The following is a 21871-nucleotide window of genomic DNA, read 5'->3' as shown; positions in this document are numbered from 1 at the left end:
AGTTTTGTTGGAATGAAATGTTCTGTAGATGTCTGCTAAATCCAAATGTTGGATGGTTAGGTTTAAATCTAAAATTTCTTTGCTCAGCTTCTTATTGTAGGATCAATCCAACACTGCCAGAGGAGTATTGAAATCTCCAACTTTTATGGAGCTGGAAGAAATCAAGTTGCTCATGTCTGTTAGAGTTTCTCTTATAAATTGAGGTGCATTCTGGTTGGGTGCATAGATATTAATAATTGAAATCTCATCATATTGAGTATTAGCCTTGACAAATATGAAGTGACCATTCTTATCCTTCCTTACTTTTGTTGGTTTAAAACCTATTGTATCTGCAAATAAAATTGCAACACCTGCTTTTTTCTGATTACCATTTGCCTGAAATATGGACAACCATCCTTTCACCCTGAGTCTATATTTGTCTTTTAAGGTAAGATGTAACTCTTGTATGCAGCATATATCTGGCCTGAGTTTTTTAATCCAGTCAGTTAACCTGTGCCTCTTTAGAGGACAGTTTAAGCCATTCACATTATTGGAGAATATTGATAAGTCTGGTAAAATTTGGGGTATCGAGTTTTTCTAAAGTCCAGTAGACATTTTTAATCCTGTCACCACTGTGGAAGATGGAGTTTGATCAAAAGTTTCTGAGTGAGTTTACTTTTGTGGTATAGGATTGGGCTTGTCATTATGGAGGATAAGTCTGAGAATATCCTGATGAGCTGGTTTGGTTATGGCAAATTTCTTCAACATATGAATGTCATTAAAGTATTTAATTTCTCCATCATAAATGAAACTCAGTTTAGCTGAATATAGGATCCGGGGTTGAAAGTTATTTTGTTTTAGGAGATTAAAAGTCGATGACCACTCTCTTCTGGCTTGAAAAGTTCCGGCAGAGAGATCTGCAATCATTCTAATATTCTTCCCTTTGTAGGTAAGGGATTTCTTACATCTGGCTGCTTTCAGAATTTTCTCCTTCATATTAACTTTAGTGAAGTTAATTATGATATGCCTGGGGGATGTCTTTTTGGGGTTGAGTCGTGCTGGGGTTCTGAAACTGTCTGCTATCTGAATTTCAGAATCTCTAGACATGTCTGGAAAATTCTCTTTCATAATTTCATGGAGAAGGGCCTCTGTGCCTTGCGAGGCCACATCATCGGTTTCAGGGATTCTAATGAGGCGGATATTAGCCTTCTTCGAATTATCCCAGAGCTCTCTGAGAGAATGATCCATTTTTGCTCTCCATTTCTCTTCTGCTTTGAGAATTTGGGAGCATTCAAAGGCTTTGTCTTCAATGTCAGAAATCCTTTCTTCTGCTTGCTCCACTCTGTTACTTGCTTCAGTGCATCAAAATCTTTGGTGGTTTTGTTTTTAAATTCGTTAAATTCTTGAGACAACTTTTGAATTTCTCCTCGAATTTCTAATTCCAACTTTTTAATTGTTGCTCGAATTTCTAAATCCAAATTTTCCTTCTTTCTATTAATCTTATTTGCAATCCAAATTCTGAATTTGATTTTTGACATCTCAGCCAGCTGTTTATGAATGGGATCTTCAGTTACATCTGCCATATCTTTCCTTGGGGGGGGTTGAACTATTCTGTGGTTATTTATGTTACCAGAGTTTTTCCACTGATTCCACCCCATGATTGTTTTATACCCTTTGATTTTTTTCCCTGGAGCTTTGTCAAGGACCCATACAGTGCTATGGCCTGAGGAACTGGGGCCCTGTTTGGTGTGGTAGGGCTAAGTGGTTCTGTCTTGTTTTCAGCTGGTCTCTGTTTGACCCTAGTGAAACAGTTACTCTGGGTTTAAGTCTCATCTTTGGAGAAATACCAGCAATTACGTCACCCCACCCCCCCACAGGCAACAATTGGAAAAGGAAAATCAAACCTTCCTACAACCACACACCCAGTGCACCATCCGAATAGTCCTCAGGTGATTGGCTCAGTTCAAAAAATTCAAATCAGTTATCTCAGTCAGCACCTATCTCAGGTGGGAGAGTTTAAAAGGTCTCTGGCAACTGGATCACAGGGGTCTGGCGACTACTCATATATGGCTTGCTCGGGTGCTCCGTGGAGTCAGGCGGACCCACCTAGCAAATAGATCAGTCTGGGAAGGTTGATGCCTCCTTTCCCACCTTGCACCTCTGTCACACCCAGTCACTGATAGCCCCACAGGGCTTTGACCCAGTTGGCTATAGTGAACAGATACTCCAGGGGTTTGCACCTGCCTGAATCACAAGGAAATCTATTTCTGCTCAGCCAGACCACTGTGCTCTGCCTCTATCTAGCAGGGGGAGGTGAGGCCTGACAACCTCGGACGCTTGATGGAGGCTGGGGGGTGTTCACTCAGTTCCAGCCCCGCCCCTGATTGATGTTACTGAAAGAACAGAACAGAACAACTTTGTGGGAATTTGTTTCTGTCCCTGCTAAATTCCCCTGCAGAAGAGAAGCTGTTTTGAGTTCCCAGAGCCTGCGCCTCAGGCCCTGTCTTTGCTCCTGCAGGTTTGTATTCGGTTAGTTGTCAGTTCTAGCCACCTGTCTTCCTTTGTCAATGGGCTGACGATCCCCTGAGGGCCAGGTGTGTCTTAGTCAGTAAAGCAGTCCTCTGGGTCAGCCCTGCCCTGGGAAATTCCCAGCTCTGCGTGTGTGTTTCTAGTCCCCACGCTCCACCCAGGCCGGTACCGCCTCAGGCAAACCCTTTACTCACTGGGCCTGCGTTTCCGTCCCAGATCTGTTCTGTGTTGGTTGCCACCTGAGTAGATGCCCGGCCTCCTCTGGTTGCCCAGGGAGACAGGGGGTGTGTGTTGGGAATATCTGGGAGTGAGCCCTATTGTTGCCAAAAGACAGCTGCTGCTCTGCGCCTCGGGGCTCTGCTGTTCCAGGGTGGTTCCCTCTCAGCCAACTGTCGTCTCCTCACTCTTGTACCTCAGAGTCAGCACTGACCAGCTGCAGTTAAGGCCCTGTCCACACCCCTCGAGAAATCACCAAGAATCTGGACTCATGGGGGACAGGCCTCCAGACCTCAAAATGAGAGTGGAGGGGAGTGCTGGGAGCTCAGAGTTGCAGGTAGAGAATATATACAGTTTTATGCAGTTTTATGCCTGGCAGGAGAACGCTGTGGCACCCTAGTAAGGGAGGTAGGTCCAGTTTTTAGAGGGTCTCTCCCATGGAGTGTAGTGGGAGGACCTTTGAACTCTGCTCGTTTGTTTGTGGGGCACTCTGAGCCGTTCTCATGGGAGAGGTGACTCCCATCCACTTGGTGGTGGATTTTGTACCTTTTGTTTGTATCCTTGGGGTCGCAGCTCGCCTCAGCAGGGTTGATGTGCGTTCTTCAACATTCTCTCTTGGTGCAGCTCTAATCCACCAGGTTACTTGCTAAATTTCTGTCCCTTAACTCTCCTTCTGAATGGGAGCCTATGTGGAAAGCTGGCTTCAGTCAGCCATCTTGTCTCCGCCCCCTCTATTTTCAATTTGTTAACCACCAAGATAATTATATTACTTTGGAATGCATAAAAATGTTAATTAAATGTATAAGGTAATTATATTTTCTTCTACCCTTCAGTGGGTTGTCTTATATACTCCAATTTGACAACTGCTAATACATACCACCTTCTGAATTTGGTGAGGAGAAAACAATGGACCAGGCAATGAAATTATTATAATTATTATTATTGTTATTATTATTATTGTTGTTGTTGTTATTTGAGACACGGTCTCACTCTGTCACCCTGGGGTTGAGTGCCATGGTGTCATCATAGCTTATATCAACCTCAAACTCTTGGGCTTAAGCAATCCTCTTGGCTTAGCCTCCTGAATAGCTGGGACTATAGATGCTCACCACAATGCCTGTCTAGTTTTCCTATGTTTAATAGAGACAGGGTGTCACTTTTGCTTAGGCTGGTCTTGAACTCCTGAGCTCTGCCTGCTTTGGCCTCCCAAAGTGCTAGGATTATAGGCATGAGCCACCAGGCCAGGCCCAGGCAATAAATTTAAATAGCACAAATTATTAAACTTATTAGATGTCTGAGCTATGATCAGATAGATCCTAGATCTCCTGACTCTCAACATAGTACATTTTTTTCTTATAGGATTTACAACCACACATTTAACCTTGATCATGTAAGCAGGTTACCTAGACATATATTTAGTAGCACTACTGCTCTCTAAGAGAATCCAAAAGTGAGATTCATGGAGAACAATGTAAATGCTACTCTGTTAATCAAAAACATTAATTATCCTCTGAAAATTGATCTCTCTGGAAATAATTTACTTGCCAAAATAATTATTATTTTTCCCAAAGAATTATGGACCTCCTCATGCTGTTTGCTAAATTTCTTTGCTTGCCAATTGACTTGAACTTAATTGTGTGCCTCTTTGTGGCTTCTCAAAACAGTTCTTTCAGCTAGTGCTAAAAAGTATTTGTTCTAGCTCTCGTTGAAAATTGCGTAAGTGAACCCCTGCAACTAATTCTTTGGGGATCTTGCCTACCACTGAGATCTCACTGTGCAAACTCACGCACAAATGTGAGTCAGATAATCTTACTATTTTCTATGGGCCACTTCCTGATTTTTCTCAGAGCCTCCCATTTATTTCAGGTCTGAGATATTTTTGAGTATGACTCACTTCATGTGGATCCAGATGTATATACTTCACTCCATTCATCATTGCCACAGGACCCCATAAATACACTTGAATCCAAGATCTTAGGAACACAGGAGTTGCAGTCAATGACTACTTATTTTTCCAGAAAAGATGGAAACAGAATAATCAGATTTTTTTTTAATGGAAAAAGAAAATGTAGAAATATTTTTTCCAGCAGAGGAGAGACATACTAGGTGTTTATACTTCTAATTTCTATGAATACTAGGACTAAGAAAACATGTGAGATAAATAACTTTAGTGTTTTTAATCGTTTGTCAGTTAAGCATAGAGATTATTAGTTGTTTCTCCTGTTAAGTTTTATCCTTAGAAAAATGGTAATTAATTCAAAGTGTGTTTCTTCCCTATCTATAATGAATTAAACCCAATGCGTGCTATGAAGTGCATGTTTCTTAGACATTCCCACAGTCTTCTCTCTCCCTTTCTTCATATTAAATCCCTACCCCTGAACCTGCACTTCAAAATTTTTATCATCTTTCAAGACCCCAAATGCCTCTGCATCTTTCAGGAAAATGTTCCCCTTATCCTCCTCCACTTTAACTGGAGTATTGCTGAGGATTGTCTCAGTTTGGATGACTGGGAGTAAGCAGCACACTTTCCTTGATGCACAAATTCAATGTGAAGAGAAGGCAACAAATAACAATAAATTTCTAAATAATATAAAATTTTACCTTCAACTCCAATTTTATGTAGGAGAACACATTTTAAAATCTCCAATGGATTCATTTATTTAATCTACACTATTTGTTAATTATCCAGTCTTACAACCCTGTGACCCAAAGACGACAATTGTTTAACATTGGAATTGAAGGATATGACTTTTTTGCTTTCTCTTTTTTTTAAAGGTAGGAAAAATTTATTGAACTATTTAATGGTAATGTTACGCCATATGAGTTATGCCAATTTTATGCCATATGAGTAATTTTTTCACATTTTAGTAATGTTGGGATCAAAAGGAATAATTTAAAAATGAAAACATAGAATATGAATTTAAAAAAATAAAAATCCTCAAATGTCCTTGATTATAATTTCTCCTTGAAACTAAAATTGCTTCATAGAACCATGTTGATGCTAAAAAGTCAAAGAAAGAAAAACACAAAATAAAACACAAAAATATAATTTAAAAAAAATGTTAAAGTTAGCAAAAGATATTTATATGCTGAGAAAAAAAATGAGTAACAAAAATTGTCTTGGTCCTTTGTTGTCTAATTGTCCTAAAATGCTCAAGGGTTAAAATAAGGCAAAAGTCTCTTTCTTTTTTTTTTTTGTAGAGACAGAGTCTCACTTTATGGCCCTTGGTAGAGTGCCGTGGCCTCACACAGCTCACAGCAACCTCCAACTCCTGGGCTTAAGCGATTCTCTTGCCTCAGCCTCCCGAGTAGCTGGGACTACAGGCGTCCGCCACAACGCCCGGCTATTTTTTGGTTGCAGTTTGGCTGGGGCCAGGTTTGAACCCATCACCCTCGGCATATGGGGCCGGCGCCCTACCGACTGAGCCACAGGCCCCGCCCAGGCAAAAGTCTCTTTCTAGGACAATACAAGGTCAGAGCTAGCCACAGTGAGGGTGAAGTGATACTTTGTACCAGATTATTGGCCAGAGACTTGCTTCTCAAAGTGTGGTTCAAGGACCACGGCATGGACATCCTTTCTGATGGTTTAAAAAAAGAAAAAAAAAAAGAAGAAGACTTTTGGACTGTTCCCAAAACTACCGAAACAGAATCTTCATTTTAACAAGATTCTCAGGTGATTCAGTGATTTGATTAGAATGTACATTACTATTGAAGGGGCCCTGGAAAGAGTTGCCTAATGCAGATTCTCTGGCCACAGTTGAGCTTCCAGATGGGGTCAGATGGGCTTCCGATGAATAGGGAGGACAGTGATATCAGCTGTAAATGAAGCACAGCTTGGGAGTGACAAGGACAAGCAAGGGAGAGGGTGAGAAACAGCAGGAAGAGAAAAAGAGATAAGTAGAGGGTTCCTGTGCAATGAGCTGCCCCTGGCCCTTGGGCATAGACATCAGAATTCACCATTTTCAGTGTCCTTTGACATGAAAGTTTGTGGTCTGGAGATTTGAAAATATCCTTTTCTACACAGAGCAGACTGATAACTTATTTGAGAAAAAATATTTTTTATGAGCATAAAGTATAATAATAATATGTTTTAAAATTTTGCTTTAGAAGAATTGTCTGTCTCAAATGGAAAGAATATTTGAAAGTCTAAAATTTATCTTGTTTTCCACCTACTGAGAAAATGGGGCTGCCTCTATTCAAAATGTCTAAAGGTTTCTTTTGGAACTATGATTATTTCTCTGTTCTGAACCTTTAAAAAAAAGACTAAATTGAGATGTTAATCATAGTGGATTAATGAAATAATGCCTAGGAAAATGACAAGCCCACAGATTTGGATGAAATCTAGACTTTTACTTCATGAAAAGAATACTTTCTACAACAATTCTGGCAAATGAACCTTCAGCCCAAACATTTCAAACGACAGGAATGTCGTACACTTCACTGTAGCCACTCCACTGTAGGGGAGCGCTTGGGTTTTAGCAAGGTCATTTAGAAATGCCTAATGGAATTAGAAGACACAAATCCAAGTCCGGGCTCTGCCTCTTTAAGAATTCTAGGAGATTTTGTATTTTTTTGTAACAACCTGGATAGATTCGGAGAACATTCTCATAGGTGAAATATCACAGGAATGGTAAAAACAAGCATCCCATGGGCTCTTCACTAAGGTAAAACTAGTAGATTAACAACTATGAGCTCACTTGAAAGAAAAACTCCAGTTCAGGAAGCGGGGAAGAGAGGAGAGGGTTCAGCATGTTCCCACCGACAGGGAACAACGCACAGGTTTATGACACAATTCCTGGGTAAAAGGACACGACTACAAATGGGACTTTGCCTTATAAATGCAAACAATGTAACCTAACCGCATGTACCCTCACATTGATATGAAATTTAAAATAAATAAATTTAATAAAAACAAGTTCTAGGCTAACATATCCCTCTCTCCAAGCCACTTATTCCAATAGAATGGCTCAAATTCACATGACTTTTAAATACCAGTTTTGACCATAGGTAAGATTAAAGAGCATGAGTCCAGACTTTGGGGGCTTAGAGCAGTGTCTTAGCAGCCACGGGTGCCCCACCTCGTCCTAGTAGGGACAGGGAAGATACGAGGTGGGGCTTACTTACAGATCGTGGACCTTCCATGGTTTCAGAGAACTATCAAGGTTTAGAATGAAAAGAAACCTGGAGATACAAGTGAGGATTCAGTCAGGAAAAGGGAAACCACCTAGCTACTGACAGATGGAGTTTAATGCAGGAAATTGGATAAACATTTGGCAGATAGCTGAAAAAGTACAAAGGGGGCACGGAGGTGACAGAGAGGTTGTAATTCCAGGAATCAATTATGAAGCCTGTAGGACTAGGAGGAGTGAATGAAAACAAATCTAGAATCTCCTAAGAGAGAATCACTGGGCTGGGCTCCAGACCTCTGAGGACACTGCCTGGCCAGTGCTGCTTTTCCTGAGGGACACCATTGCTGAGACACAGCTGACAAGAAGAGAAGGCGATGTGGAAGGAGCAAGTCCTCCGCTCCCCACTAGTTGCTTTCTGGGGCTTCCCACCAGCGCAGCCCAACCACACCGGCAAGGGAGAGGTGCTTGGCAGAGCCCCAGGCCCAAGGTCACAGAGTCGGTAAACAAGGGCAGGCTTGGAGCAGAGACACTAACCAGGCTGCTGACAGGCACAAAGAGCACATAGTCCCCTTCTCCTCTGATAACACATGAGAATCTGAGATCCCCAGAGAGTGGCCTAGGGACCACCTCACGGTAGCACAACCAGCACTCGGCGAGCATGGACATGTGAAAACGTAATGATAGTCAAACTGAACGTTTGTCACGTGGGAAACTGTCAACTTCAAATTTGTTTTTATGGTAGAGAATTTTATGGATAATAGATGTATTTAGATGAGACATTTTCAAAATGTGTTTTGGCTTGTAAAAGTCATACTAATTACAGTAATTTGTGTAATTTATTTAATTACCAAGCTATTGAATTATGATTATGTATGCTAATACTAAGGGTCAGATCAATTTTGTTGTTTTATTGTAATTACTACACCAAGCCTCTGGTCATATAGCCACACTCTTCTTTGTTTTTTTGTTTATATGATGTATCTGTACACACAACACTCAAAAAGAGTTTAACAAGAACGTTGCCCTTAGTGTTCTAGTAAAGACAAGGAAATGAAAACCAATGGAGCAACTAGGGAAATTATCCTCAAATGACAAGCATAGCTGCCTAGATGTGCAGTCTGCATCAGCAAATCTCTATTTCCCTGGAAATGAGATGGCTTGAGATCCCCTTAAAACATTCAAGGATGGTCTAATACAGGAAGAAAAGCACAAGGAGTCTGTGAAATATTGAATCTCAGCTCTGCCACTTTCAAGGTGACCTTGAGGGAATTATTTTCATATCTTACTTCTTCCATGGTGATAGGAATGTTCATTTATGTACTCAACACTCAGAGATTGTCGGCCATGTGCCCAGTACTGCTCTGAGGGTAAGGGACCAGTGAATCCTCTGCCCTCACTGTGCTTTGCTTTGTAGCTCAAGATGGCAGAATAGAAACACATGAATAGGTAAAATGCTAAGTAGCAGTAAATAATATGGAAAAACAAAGCAAGACAGGCAAGTAGAGAATGATGAGAGAGGATAACTTCTATAGAGTGAATAGAGAAGGCCTGCCTGATAAGGTAACACCTGAACATAGCTGAAGAAAGGAGGGAGCCATGTGGATATTGGGAAAGCACTTTCCAAACAGTGGGACCTGGAAGTGCGAGGGCTCTGTTGTGGGACAGCTGAGTGAGGAAAGTGTGAGACAAAGGGGAAGTGTGGTAGGAGGTGAGATCAGAGAGTTTTAGGGAGGTAGAACAAGGCCAGATTTCCCTTTAGGGAAAGGACAAGGCCAGATCTTGTAGGGCCCTTCAACCCATGATAATTCACTACAAGGTTTTGAGCAGATGACAGATGTGATTGAACAAATCAGCAAGAAAAAACAACCCCATTAAAACGTGGGCAAAAGACATCATCAACAGAAGTTTTCCAAAAGAAAATTAAAAAATGGCCAACAAACATATGAAAAATGCTCAACATCACTAATCATCAGGGAAATGTAAATTAAAACAATGAGATTCCACCTTACCCCGGTCAGAATGGCCATTATTAAAAAGTCTAAAAACAATAGATGTTGGCCTGGATGCACAGAGAAAGGAATACTTAGTCTCTGTTGGTGGGACTGCAAATAGGTACGACCTCTATGGAAAATAGTATGGAGATTCTTTAAAGTACTAGAAGTAGATTTCCCATTCGAAGATTGGCCAGAGTGCCTACCTAGCAATCCTTCTACTAAATATCTACCCGAAGGAAAAGAAATAATTTTATGAAAAAAAGACCTTCACTTAAATGCTTATCGCACAACAATTCACAATTGCAAAGATATAGAATCATATCAATCAATCAAGTGCTCATCAATTCACGAGTGGATAAAGAAAATGTAGTATACATTACACATAAACCATAGAGTAGTACTCAGCTATAAACAGGAGCGAAATAATGCCGTGAAGCAACTTGGATGCATCTGGAAGCCATTATTCTAAGTGAAGTATCTCAGGAATGGGGAAAAAAAAAAATACCACATGTACTCTGTAACAATTAGGGACTAAATCACAGGCACACATAGGCACAGAGAGCTGTAAAGGACATTGGAAACAAGGAAGGGGAGTTTGGAGGGAAGTGAGGGATTAAAACCTTCCTACTGGGGACAATGAATACTATTCTGGTGACGGGCGCACTAAAAGCCCCAACTTAAGCATTATAAAAGGTAGCCACGTGACAAAAACATTTGTGCCCCCTTAAAATTTTGAAATTTTAAGAAAGAATCACTATTGGTGAGGAATGAGCTGTGAGGGCTCCCAGGGGAGGCAGGGAGGCTGGTGAGAAAGCTATTGCTATAGCTAAAAATGATGGTGGCATGGAACAGGATGTTAGCGGTGAAAGTGTTGAGAAGTGGTTGGTGTCAGGGTAAGTTCTGAAGGACAAGCCAACAAAATTGCTGATGAACAATGACAGGAGAGGTAAACGGCAATTGCAAAGTTTTGGCCTAATCAGCAGAAGGATGGAGATGCTATTACTGAAAAGACAAAGGCAGGGGGAGGGGTTGGTTAACCTGGTGAGCCTATTGAGATAGTAAATCAAGGCAGATGTAAGGGGACAGACGTAGGAAAGGAGCTCAGGCCCTGGCTCATGGCCGCTGTTTGCCAGGCTCAGTCCCTTCTCTGTCCTTCATGGCACTTCTTTGTTACCTACTCCTGTTCTCATGATGAATTTATTCATGGCCCACACACACCTGCCCTTTTTTCCCACTACTTCTTCACAGATCAATATATTGTCAAAACAGTTCCCCAGCAGCGAGAGGGTCAGCTAAACCTCACCCAGAAAACCCCTTGACAGACTAGACTCGACAGATTAGATAAATCACATTTTTAAATAAAAAGGAGAAATGTTTGATACCCAAACAATATGCATGGCATTCCTCCTCGTGCCTTGAAGTACTTAAAGTGCTTCATCATCCTAAAAATCTCCCTGGTATGCACTGTTTTTTTTTTAATAGAAATTCTGTGAAGAGTAAAATGTAATATTGTATAAGCATGTGTTCTTAGAATTTCTGAAGAGATGCTAAGAAACCACAAAGTTACCAAAAAACCTGCAGAAGTACTTACTGAATATATATTTCCTGGTAAAAATTCTTACTTATTTTTATTCTTTTATCTATAATTTTGAAGCATAATACACATATTAAAAAGAAATAAATTGTGTAAATTCTATGCACTTGTTATGCAAATATGTCTTAGCAATGTTATATGATGCCAACCTGAAAAATCACATGTAAATAGAATCATACAGTCTACATATTAAATAAGTAAGCTCAGTTCTTTAAAATTCTTTAATACAGATTCATTTGTGACTCAGAATTGTTCCTCTCCACGGAAATCTTTAGTAAAAGGCGAAAGATTTGTGCAATCTGAAGAGAAACCAGAGTATAATGCAGATTCATTTGAAATGTCAGTATTCAGTTCACATATCTCTATACTCTTAAGAATCATCAGCATTTAATTTATGAGTGTTTTTAGTTGGAAAGATTCTGCTGCTTAAAATTCAATTCAGTCCCCTTGGTCTGAGTTGAGGAATACTTATATCTTGTGTTTTTCCCAAACCCCTCCTCTAAGCTCAATTTCCCATAATTAATCTAATCTTTAATCCAAAATAGAGTGCAGCTCCCACCACTTCCCCACTCCAGCACAGGGCCAATAATACAGAGAATAGAGAAGCCCAGGGGAAAATAACACATTTGTCTCATGGTTGCTATTCCTTTGTCCCTAAAGTATCTACTGTGTGTGTGTGACTTCATGTAGCATTTAAAGCTGCTGTCAGGTGGAGCGGCTGCAAGCCCACTGCTGGGAGGAAGCATGCAAAAACAGACCAGTTTACCTTCAAGGAGCACGTGCCTTAGATGGGTTCATTAGATGATTTCAGCAGCAGCAGGACAGCGCCCAGCCTTGCCATCAAAGCTCAGGAGCCAACAAGACTTCTCTCTCTTGGCTGGCACATAGGAGCACTGGCAGCAGCAACAAAACTCTTGTAGATGTCTAGGTTTATGACTCATGGACTTTTAATACTAAATTATGGTATGACAAGAACCTCTTCAGGCTCCCCAAGGTACACAGTGGGAAGCAAATCTCTTTGAGCTAATCTGCCAGTATTTATTATAAAATGAAGCAAAGTAGTCCACACTGGCTAGGAAAAGCACGAAGCAGGCTATGCAGTCTTTCCTAACTCATGACCAAGGAACCATTTATCTCCAAGAAGAATCTATTTCTTGCTTTTGTTTAAAGTCTAGTCTCAATGCTTTCCTTCAGGTTTAACCCTGCAAGACCCCTGTTTAAAGCAAGTAGCAAGATTTACCCAGGTTTCATTATCATGGTAATGATTAGCATTTTTAACTCTACTAACACCAAGTCCATTTACCAGCTGGGATAACCCCATCCTCTGACTTAGATGGGGGAAAAAAACTGGTTTTGAATGGTCTGTTTTTTTAATTTCAGGAATAGTTGCTGTTCTCTTCTGTGGAGTCACACAGGCACATTATACCTACAACAATCTGTCGTTGGATTCCAAAATGAGGACTAAACAGGTAAAAGAAAAAACTCATTGTAAGCTTTGTCTCTTGTCTCAGCGTAATAGTTCTGCAGCAATTCTGGCAGTACCTTCAGAGAGAATTTCATTAGTAAAGGAAGAAAGTAAGCTCAAGGCTTCATTACAGGTTGGATATTTATAGATCCTTTTTTTTCCCTCTAGGATAACCATTAACAATTCTCTTGGTAAGCAAAACTATAGTTATAATAGTCTCTGCCTCCTGAGAGATGTGGAACTTAGACTGTCAGTCTTGAAGATGAAAGACCTATAGTCGGTAATAATTCACAGCCACTTCCATCTGAAAGCATTATAAAGCATGTGAGTTTGGGTTGTTACAGAGGGAGGAAAAAATGAAGAAGGAAGAAGTGATGTTTGGTCTTTAATTGGGTGCCTTTGATTTCAAGCAAACTCAACTGCCAGCTGTCACACAAACAGAATGTATCTCTCTTATGACCAGAACATATCTCCATGGTTATTTGCACGTGAACACACATTGATTCCTTTGAGAAAAATTCACTACAGAGTCACTCTGTGCCAAGCACTGTGCTGGACACTAGGCATACAAAGACAGACAGTATATGACCCTGCCTTCAATAAGTTCATTCTCAAGCCTATTGATGAGGACAAAGATGTGTAGCAAACAATTGTACACAGTGTGGTAAGTACTACGATAGACGTAGGTATCTGTCCAGCATGACTGGGGAGCATTTGGTAGGCCTTCTTCTTATAGTTAGGATTGGGGAAGTCAGGAGAAAGTTCCAGAGATCGATGATGCCCAATCTGGAGCTTGAAATGAAAACATTAAGTTATTTAAGTAAAGACATTGTGTCTAGTGGGGAATGGAAGGTCATAGGAAGGGTATTTGAGGCCAAGGGATCAGCATGGATAAAGTCTTTTAAGCGGTCGATAGGAGCTCTGTAAATAGTTCACTGTGTTTAGCATTTGGGACAGGCTAATGCAAGTGAAAAAGAGTGAGGGACAAGTCTGCAGATTCTGCTAGAGGCCAATTTATGAAAAGAGTTGAATACCTTGGGAAGGAATGTAGACTTTATACTAAAGGTAACGAAGAGTGGTTTAAATAACAGAAATTTATTATCTCGCAGTTCTGGAGGCCAGAAGTCTGAGATCAAGGTCTTGGCTTAGATTATTTCCTTTTGAGGGCTCTGAGGAAGAATCTGTTCTATGTTTCTCTCTTAGCCCCTGGGGAATTTTGGCAGTCTTTAGGATTCCTTGCCTTGTAGTCACATGACTCTGATCCCTGCCTCTGCAGTCACGTTACGTTCTCCCTGGGTGCGCATCTACTGCCATATTTCCCACTTTGTAAGGACTCTGGTCATATTGGGTTACTATTCCAGGATGAAGTCATCTTAACTAATTACATGCTTTCAATAATACTGTCACTAAATAAGGTCACATTCTAAGGTACTGGGGGTTAGAACTTCAACATGTGAATTTTGGGAGGACACCAGTCCACCTATACCTAGAAGTCATTCGAGAGTGATAGGCAGAATAATTTTAAGATAATTAGAGTTCCATTTTAGAAATATTACCCTGGCAGACATGAGAGGCATGGAGCAAAAGGCAATTGTATTAGTCAGCTTTTGCTGTGTAACAAATGACCACACGACTCCAGTGGCATCCAACAATAAATGCTTAGTATCACATACCTATAAGGCTCAGCCACTTGATCTGGGTTGAACTGAGTGCTTCCTCTTGTACCAACGGAACTCGCTAACATCTGTGGACTTGTTGGGGGATCTGTTCTAGGGTAGGCTTGACTGAGGAACATTTGTCAGTGCCACGTGTCTGTCCTTCTTCTCCTGGAAGAAGAATACGCCCACCCAGTGTCAAAGAAATCCATTTCTTGCCTGTACTTGCATCATATTTCCTAAGCATCCTACTGGCCACAGAAAATCACATGGCTCAGTCCAAAGTTCAGAGGCCAGGCAAGTCCCTTGCCCACCGTGGGAGAGCACCTCAAAGTCAGGGCGTGTGGATGAGGGAATGACAGAGCACTGGGCCAAAGGATGTGATGTATCCCCAAATGAAAATGGGGGTAAAGAAGCTCTTTGGCATGTATTAAATCCTACACTGACAAAGACATCTAATGTGATATTGGGGTGGTGGAAGGAGAGAAGGCAAATATAACATCCAGGCAGAACCTGTGATTGCCAAGAATTTCTAAAGAGAAGTTCTCAAAGGCTCACTTTAGAGCAGGCGTCCTCAAACTGCGGCCTGTGGGCCACATGAGGTGGTGTAAATTGTATTTGTTCCCATTTTGTTTTCTACTTCAAAATAAGATACGTGCAGTGTGCATAGGAATTTGTTCATAATTGTTTTTTTTTTAAACTGTAGTCCGGCCCTTCAACAGTCTGAGGGACAGTGAATTGGCCCCCTGTTTAAAAAGTTTGAAGACGCCTGCTTTAGAGCTTTACAAAATGTCATTTGCTTTCAACCCTCTATCTTGTCATGTTCCAAGCTCAGCTGGACCTGACCTACCTCCACCTGTTGAGAGACTCTCTGAATGGTCACCTTCCCCTCTAGCCATCACTTCAGATGACTCACAGGAATTGCCGATGCAATTAAAGAAACTTTGAGGACCCCTGAGTGAAACAAAAATAAGAACAAACAAAAAAATTGATGAAATACCCAGAAACTTCCAAATATAGTCTTCTAGAATCCTTTTAATTATGGAGACTAATAGTATTCCCTAGGACTTAAAGGGAAATGTCTTGGGCTGGTTTCACCTGACCTTTTTTAGTGCTCTGAGCATTTGTATTCTGGGAAGCTAAACCCGAGGTAGGGGCTTGCACTTTTAAGTCCTTCTATCTAGGTTGCTCGGCAGAACTTCAAAGATAACTCATCTCATGGCAAGACAGCACCCCAGCATTTAGGGGAGACAAAGCCAGAATCCTTTTCCACAGCCTTGTGTTCTCCCTCTGATTGGCTTGACAAGCACTGCCTGACAGGCTGGCAGCATTCATTTCACAGCACTCTCCGTTAAGAGAGGAGACTTTTACAAGTTCGTCCTTTAAGATCCAGATAACTGCATACCCTCATCTCTGTTACCCCCACTGCCTTCTTTGTTGGGTGCCTGGATCATAGGAGAAGCTGAATGAATGCTAATTTCTTTCCACTCCTTTCTCATTCCCTTCCTCATTTCTTTTCTTTTTTTCAGAATCTGCTTATTTTTCTCTCACAGTCTATACATGCATAGAATATGTACATATTTACATGTGTACCTACTTACCTAGGCACACATGTATGCATGCATAGCCCACATTCTAGTATATAGAGTCTAAGAGCCACTTTGAAAGAAATGTGATCAGAGGTGCTCAGCTACATCTGTGGCAATGTAGCAAGCAAAGTTCAAACACAGCGCTGGAAACCAATTACAAAAGTGCAGAGCAAGGCTGAGGCACATACTATAGAGCAGCGGTTCTCAACCTGTGGGTCGCGACCCTTCCACAGGGGTCGCCTAAGAAAGACCATCGGAAAACACATATTTCCGATGGTCTTAGAAACTGAGACACTGCTCCTCTGTCCGAAAATAATTTTATGGTTGGGGGTCACCACAACATGAGGAACTGTATCAAGGGTCACAGCATTAGGAAGGTTGAGCACCACTGCTGTAGAGGTTGCCACCCTGTCTGGGAAAGGTCTGGGAAGTATTATATGATGTCACATGATTACAAAAGGGTTTTATTCATTGACTTTTTCTATACCAGCTGATCAAATAGCTATATCTGGATAATTAGGCTTTTGAGAAATATATATCCTTTGTATCTTCAAGAATTAGAGTGCTTTTTTAAAATTGCATTTTCTCTCTTTAAGATGTCTTAAAGTTTTCTAAATGATAATGATCTTCTAGATGTAGATGACTTAATTTTTGCTCCATCCTATGAAAAAACATGTAGCATCACTGTATGTTAGGCACATAGCAGCCTACTGAAGACACTGTAATTTTATTACCCACCCTAAGGATTTACAATTTGAATATGAAAGCTTCCTATCATAGAGCATGTGACATACCCAACCATCCCCATTCCTGGACTGTCCGTGGCCAGTTGCTTTCAGATGTGCACATCAGTACTAGAGAGATGCTTCAAGCCTGCCTCTTGTAAGAAGCAACTGGCACTTCTAGGGACACTCCGGATGGATGTGGACACAGTGGTCTGTAACCTAAAGGTTTCACCTTGAGCCACCCACAAGATTGCATACAAACCCCATAAACCCATTCACACAAATTACAGCCTGCCTCCCAGCCTCTTCTTACCTCCTTCTTGTGCCCCCTAGGCAGGCCTGGGAGCTCCAGGGTGTCCTCGTAAGTTGTCTTTACCTTGCTTGAGGCTGACTTGCAAAGCCCCATACTTTCATCTCATCCCTTTCAACTAGAATTTCTCCTTCCCTTCAGATATAATTTGCACTTAAAAATCATTTCCAACAGATACACATGAGTATAGGATACGAATGTAAATAATTAACATTTATTGTGCATTAGCAAGTATGAATGAAGTACTTATCTCATTTACTTTCTACTTACCTTTATATCTGAGAGATAGTTCTTCTTATCACTAATTAGCTTCATTCACTGAACAAATATTTTTTGAGAGCCTACTTTGTGCCAGCCACTGTTCAATGTGCTGGAGATACAACAATGAACAACAAAGAATTTCTAGTAGAAGAGCTTTATAGTAATCAAAATAGATAAGCAAAATATATAGTGCATTCACGGTCAGATGTTAAGCCAAATAATAAAGCAGATTTAGGAGTTTGTGTATGAAGAGGCAGTCTTGCAATTTGAGATTCAGCGGCCAGGGAAGGCATTAGTGAGGTGATGATACTTGAAGGAAGTAAAAGAGGGAGCCATGTCAACTTTGGGGACAGAGATGCCCAGAAATTGGGAACAACAGATACAAAAGCCCCCCTTGGGGCAGGGGACCAATGTGACTGGAGCAAAGTAAACCAGGGGAGAGTATGAGAGACAGTATCAAAGCAGTGGCAAGGAACAGGTCCTGGAGAACCTAAATGAGGTGGGATAACAATGGAAAACTTTAAGTTCAAGCTCATGCATGCTATGATTCCAGTTTTAAAAGAATGGAGTTGACATTTATTAGCTAGAGAAGACTGAGTAACAGGTTCGAGAAATAATTAGGAGCTCAGCATTGTGTTGTTAAGTTTGGGTTGTATATTAGTCATTCAAGTGGAGCTTTTGAGTAGCTGGCTGGACATAGGGGTCCGGAGTTCAGGAGAGAGGTCTGGGATGGGGGAGTCATTAGCAGAGAAGTGACATTGAAAACATGAGACTTGTGTAAAATCTCTAGGAGAGTGATGGAAGACAGGCCCACAGACCAATCTTGAGGTACTCCAGTGTTAGTAAGAAACCAGTGAAGGAGACTATGAGTAGCCATCAGAGAAAAGAAAATTCAGGAAAGTACAGTGTCCTAGAAGTCAAAGGAGGAGTGTCTGAAGGAGTATTATGCATTATGCCAAATGCTGCTGAAGTATCAAGGATGATGAATGTGAGCATCAGTGATGACACTGGTCAGAACCACATTGTGGAGTGGCAGGGTGAATGCCTGATTAGGACAGGTTCAAGAACCAAATCAGAAACCTTATGTATTGATAAGTATTTCAATGTAGTGTTGCTGTGAAAATCAGCAAAGAAATGAAGTGATGGCTGGGAAGAAGTGGAACCAAAGGAAAGGCCTTTTCCTTTTTAAGGTAGAAAGATATAATGGTATTTTTTATGCTAATGGGAATGGACATAGATGTTTTCATGTGTTTGCTTTTGAAAAGCCAGATTCTCTGTCTAGCATTTATGGGCAGCCAATGACATCTTCATTATAGCACATTCTTTCCAGATGCTTATTTTATTTCTATCCCCCCCAGATGATATTTTTAGTGTTTATGAAATGCAAATCCAAATTTAAATTTTCAATAAAAGAAGACAATGGGAGCAAATTGAATGGCTGTGCATGACTTTGAAAATTCAAGTAAAGGATCTGGAATATGAGAGAGGCAAGATGATATGATGGAATAAACACTTGGCTGAGAGGCCAAAGAACTGGCTCTTACCCCCATCTCTAGTATCAACAGTTGGGCATTGGATAATTAAACATATGTGAGCTTTGGTTTTCTCACCTATAAAAATGAATGATTGCAAGAGGGACTTTACCTAACAATTGCAATCAGTGTAACTGGCTTATTGTACCCTCAATGAATCCCCAACAATAAAAAAAAAAAAAAAAAAAAAAACAGAAGAACTCAACTAAAAAAAAAAAAAAATGAATGATTGAACTAAATGACTGATCTTTAAGGCTCATTCTCTAGATTTAATATTCTGTGAGTTGACTTACAGCAAAAGACATACCTGGTTCTTTCTCTCAAACTACGGTTGGGCAGGACTCATCTAAAGACTACAATACATGGAAACGAAAGAAAGGATTAGAGTTTGCTGTTGATCTTTAGATACATGGAAATGAAAGAAGGGATTAGAGTTTGCCATTGATCTTTAGGCCAAGTTATTGATCATTCCAACAAGCTGTCAAAGAAAATCCAAGGATGCAATAAAAAACCAAAGTCCCTGGTTGCAACTGAGGTGAAAAGATTCACGCTGAGCACTTCTTCCTGGAAGAACTCTCAACTGCTGACGGGTTGAAATGGTTGTTTCTAAGACCATTTGCATCCTCGGGGCAAAAAGGAGTACAAACTTTATGTTGCTACCACTTAGCCCTTCATGGTGTGACTGAAGAACTTCCCAGCTTTTTAATTTGAACATGGACTGAGTACATTCTCAGCACTACAGTGGTTGCATGTCACATACCAGGGAGAGAAAAGCAAGTAGCACATAGTTCTAGCCCTCAGGAGGTCCTGATATAGTAGAAAACACACATGCGCACAAACAAGAGTGCACATGTATGCATGCATGAACTCACATGGCATGAACAAAATCCCCATGTGGCCAATGTCAACATAGAGGGATGCACAACCTTTAATGGGAGCCAAAGAACTGAACTGCTTACTGGGGGACAGTGTTCATAGGAAACTGATCTGGGGGTTGAGGGTTTTGGAATTTGAATGTAAAGATAATTAGAAGATTATTATGTAGATTTTGTAGGGTATGGATGCAAAAGGAAGAGAGTATACCAAAGCATGCAACTGAGAAAGAACTTGACAAGTCCCAGAATACACTTTGTGACCAGGGCCCAGAGAAGTTGCAGGAGGTGGGGGGGAGTTGAGTAAAGCCCCTGGTATAAGTTGGGGAGCAGGGAAAGGAAGCATGTGGGAGAGAGCTCAGAATTAAAATGGAGAGGTGAGTTCACATGAACCTTTTGGTATCTCAGTGTGCTACATTTAAGAGAACTCTATCCTATATGGCTAAGGATTGCTTAAGATTTTTAGGCATAGAGATAATGATGATAATCAGATTTCTGCCTTACAAAAACAACTATTATAGCATGGAGAAAAGATTAGACAAAGGATCTTTTGAAATTAGTGCTATTCTTGTCTCTATTAGTGGTTGTAAGGGTTAGTTGGGAACAAATGTGGCAAGTGCTTTCTGTGACATCAATTTTAGTACTCACCGCACTTCCTGCTAATATACTACTTAGATACGTGACATCTGAATTTACCTTAATCTTCTGTAACTGTAGACATATTTTCGTCCTATCCTCTTAGAGTGTTGTGGTCTAAACAAAAAGTTTATGGAAATTTACCATCCGGTTTTATCTTGAACTTAAGAGCTAGTTAAATTCTTGCTGAATTAATAAATGAATGAATGAATTATGACCGTTAACATTCCAAGATTAGAAAATTGAGACAAAAACAATGTATGCTAATTAATGGTTTTATTTAATTCTGATATGATGCATTAATTTAAATTTAATGAGTTGGGTGCATAAGGCAAAGGTAACCCTGAAATATTGAAAGAAAGATCAAGTTCAATTCCATTTCTTATGTGAGTTTCCTACAATGTGTCTCTACCTTATTGATTTGCATTACAGTGGTTTTTGATTATGGTTTTGTGCATTTTTTTCTCCACCACTTTTAACAAAAGCAGGCACGTTCCATTCCAGTTACCTGTTTCAAGGCACAGTAGAGAGAGAATGTCATGGGCAACAATGGCCCTGCTTCCCTAGCTTCTGAGAAGATCAAAGATATCTTCATAAATCATAGAATTGCCTTTTTTATTACTCTAATTACATTTCTTTTGTCAAGATTTCTAACACTTTTCTTCTTCCCTTCATTCAAAATGGCTTTAAAAATACCCTCCTAGAAGGGTTGAATTTATAAATAATGGCAAAGTGTTTAAATTTCTCCTTAGCTAAGCTGGTGATTCTTTTCAATGAAACTCATTATATTGTATAAAGGACATTTAGTAGTTCAGCTAATAAGTATTCCCTTTTAAATGCTAATGAGAATGGAGCTCCCATATCATGCCAAGAACACACTGTACTTTCAGTGTCCAGAAAGATCTATTGTCTATGAACCCCTAGTCAAGCCTTTCGTCCACAACCAACTTCCATCATAGCCACAGATGACTATTTGGCCTCTTCAACAGTGAGCATCTTCTAAGTCCCACATACTTATAAAGATAAGGAAGACATGGTCCAGGATTCTCCTTGGAAATTTTTCCCTGACAAAGCTATAGTTGGACTATAACTTCTTGATTAAATCCATTCTACTCTCCTAACCACAAATATGTTTATCATAGCATATAATTGCAGTTGTGAATTTCCAGTCATGAATTCAAAGACATGCAGAGCTAGTTGGGACTATTAAGATAAACTTTTAAACCCAGATTATTACTGGAAGAAACTGAATATTACTGAAGCCCAAGGAAATTTGATGACTTTGATGGTAAGAGTCAATTCTCACCCTGGCACCAACCTGGACACAGGCCAGTGCTCAAGGTATATACACTGTAAACTAAAAATACCTATACCCAATCTGAACA

General features: G+C 40.4%; 1 protein-coding gene and 1 non-coding gene across 4 annotated transcripts in view; one reads left to right on the top strand and one right to left on the bottom strand.

Moving 5' to 3' along the window:
* Nucleotides 1-21871, top strand: part of SLC9A9 (solute carrier family 9 member A9) — a 678779-nt gene that overhangs the window by 321609 nt on the left and 335299 nt on the right. For all 3 annotated transcript variants that reach the window (XM_053599744.1, XM_053599745.1, XM_053599746.1), the window contains exon 9: nucleotides 12822-12910. In XM_053599744.1, coding sequence (XP_053455719.1) covers nucleotides 12822-12910 — 89 coding nt within the window. The remainder of the gene's footprint in view (nucleotides 1-12821; nucleotides 12911-21871) is intronic.
* Nucleotides 11645-11760, bottom strand: LOC128592802 (U5 spliceosomal RNA). Its single transcript, XR_008382016.1, has one exon. It is a non-coding gene; the product is annotated as a U5 spliceosomal RNA (small nuclear RNA).

Source organism: Nycticebus coucang, chromosome 8, assembly GCF_027406575.1.
Source record: "Nycticebus coucang isolate mNycCou1 chromosome 8, mNycCou1.pri, whole genome shotgun sequence".
Taxonomy (NCBI): domain Eukaryota; kingdom Metazoa; phylum Chordata; class Mammalia; order Primates; family Lorisidae; genus Nycticebus; species Nycticebus coucang.
This window is presented reverse-complemented; position numbering and strand designations above follow the sequence as displayed.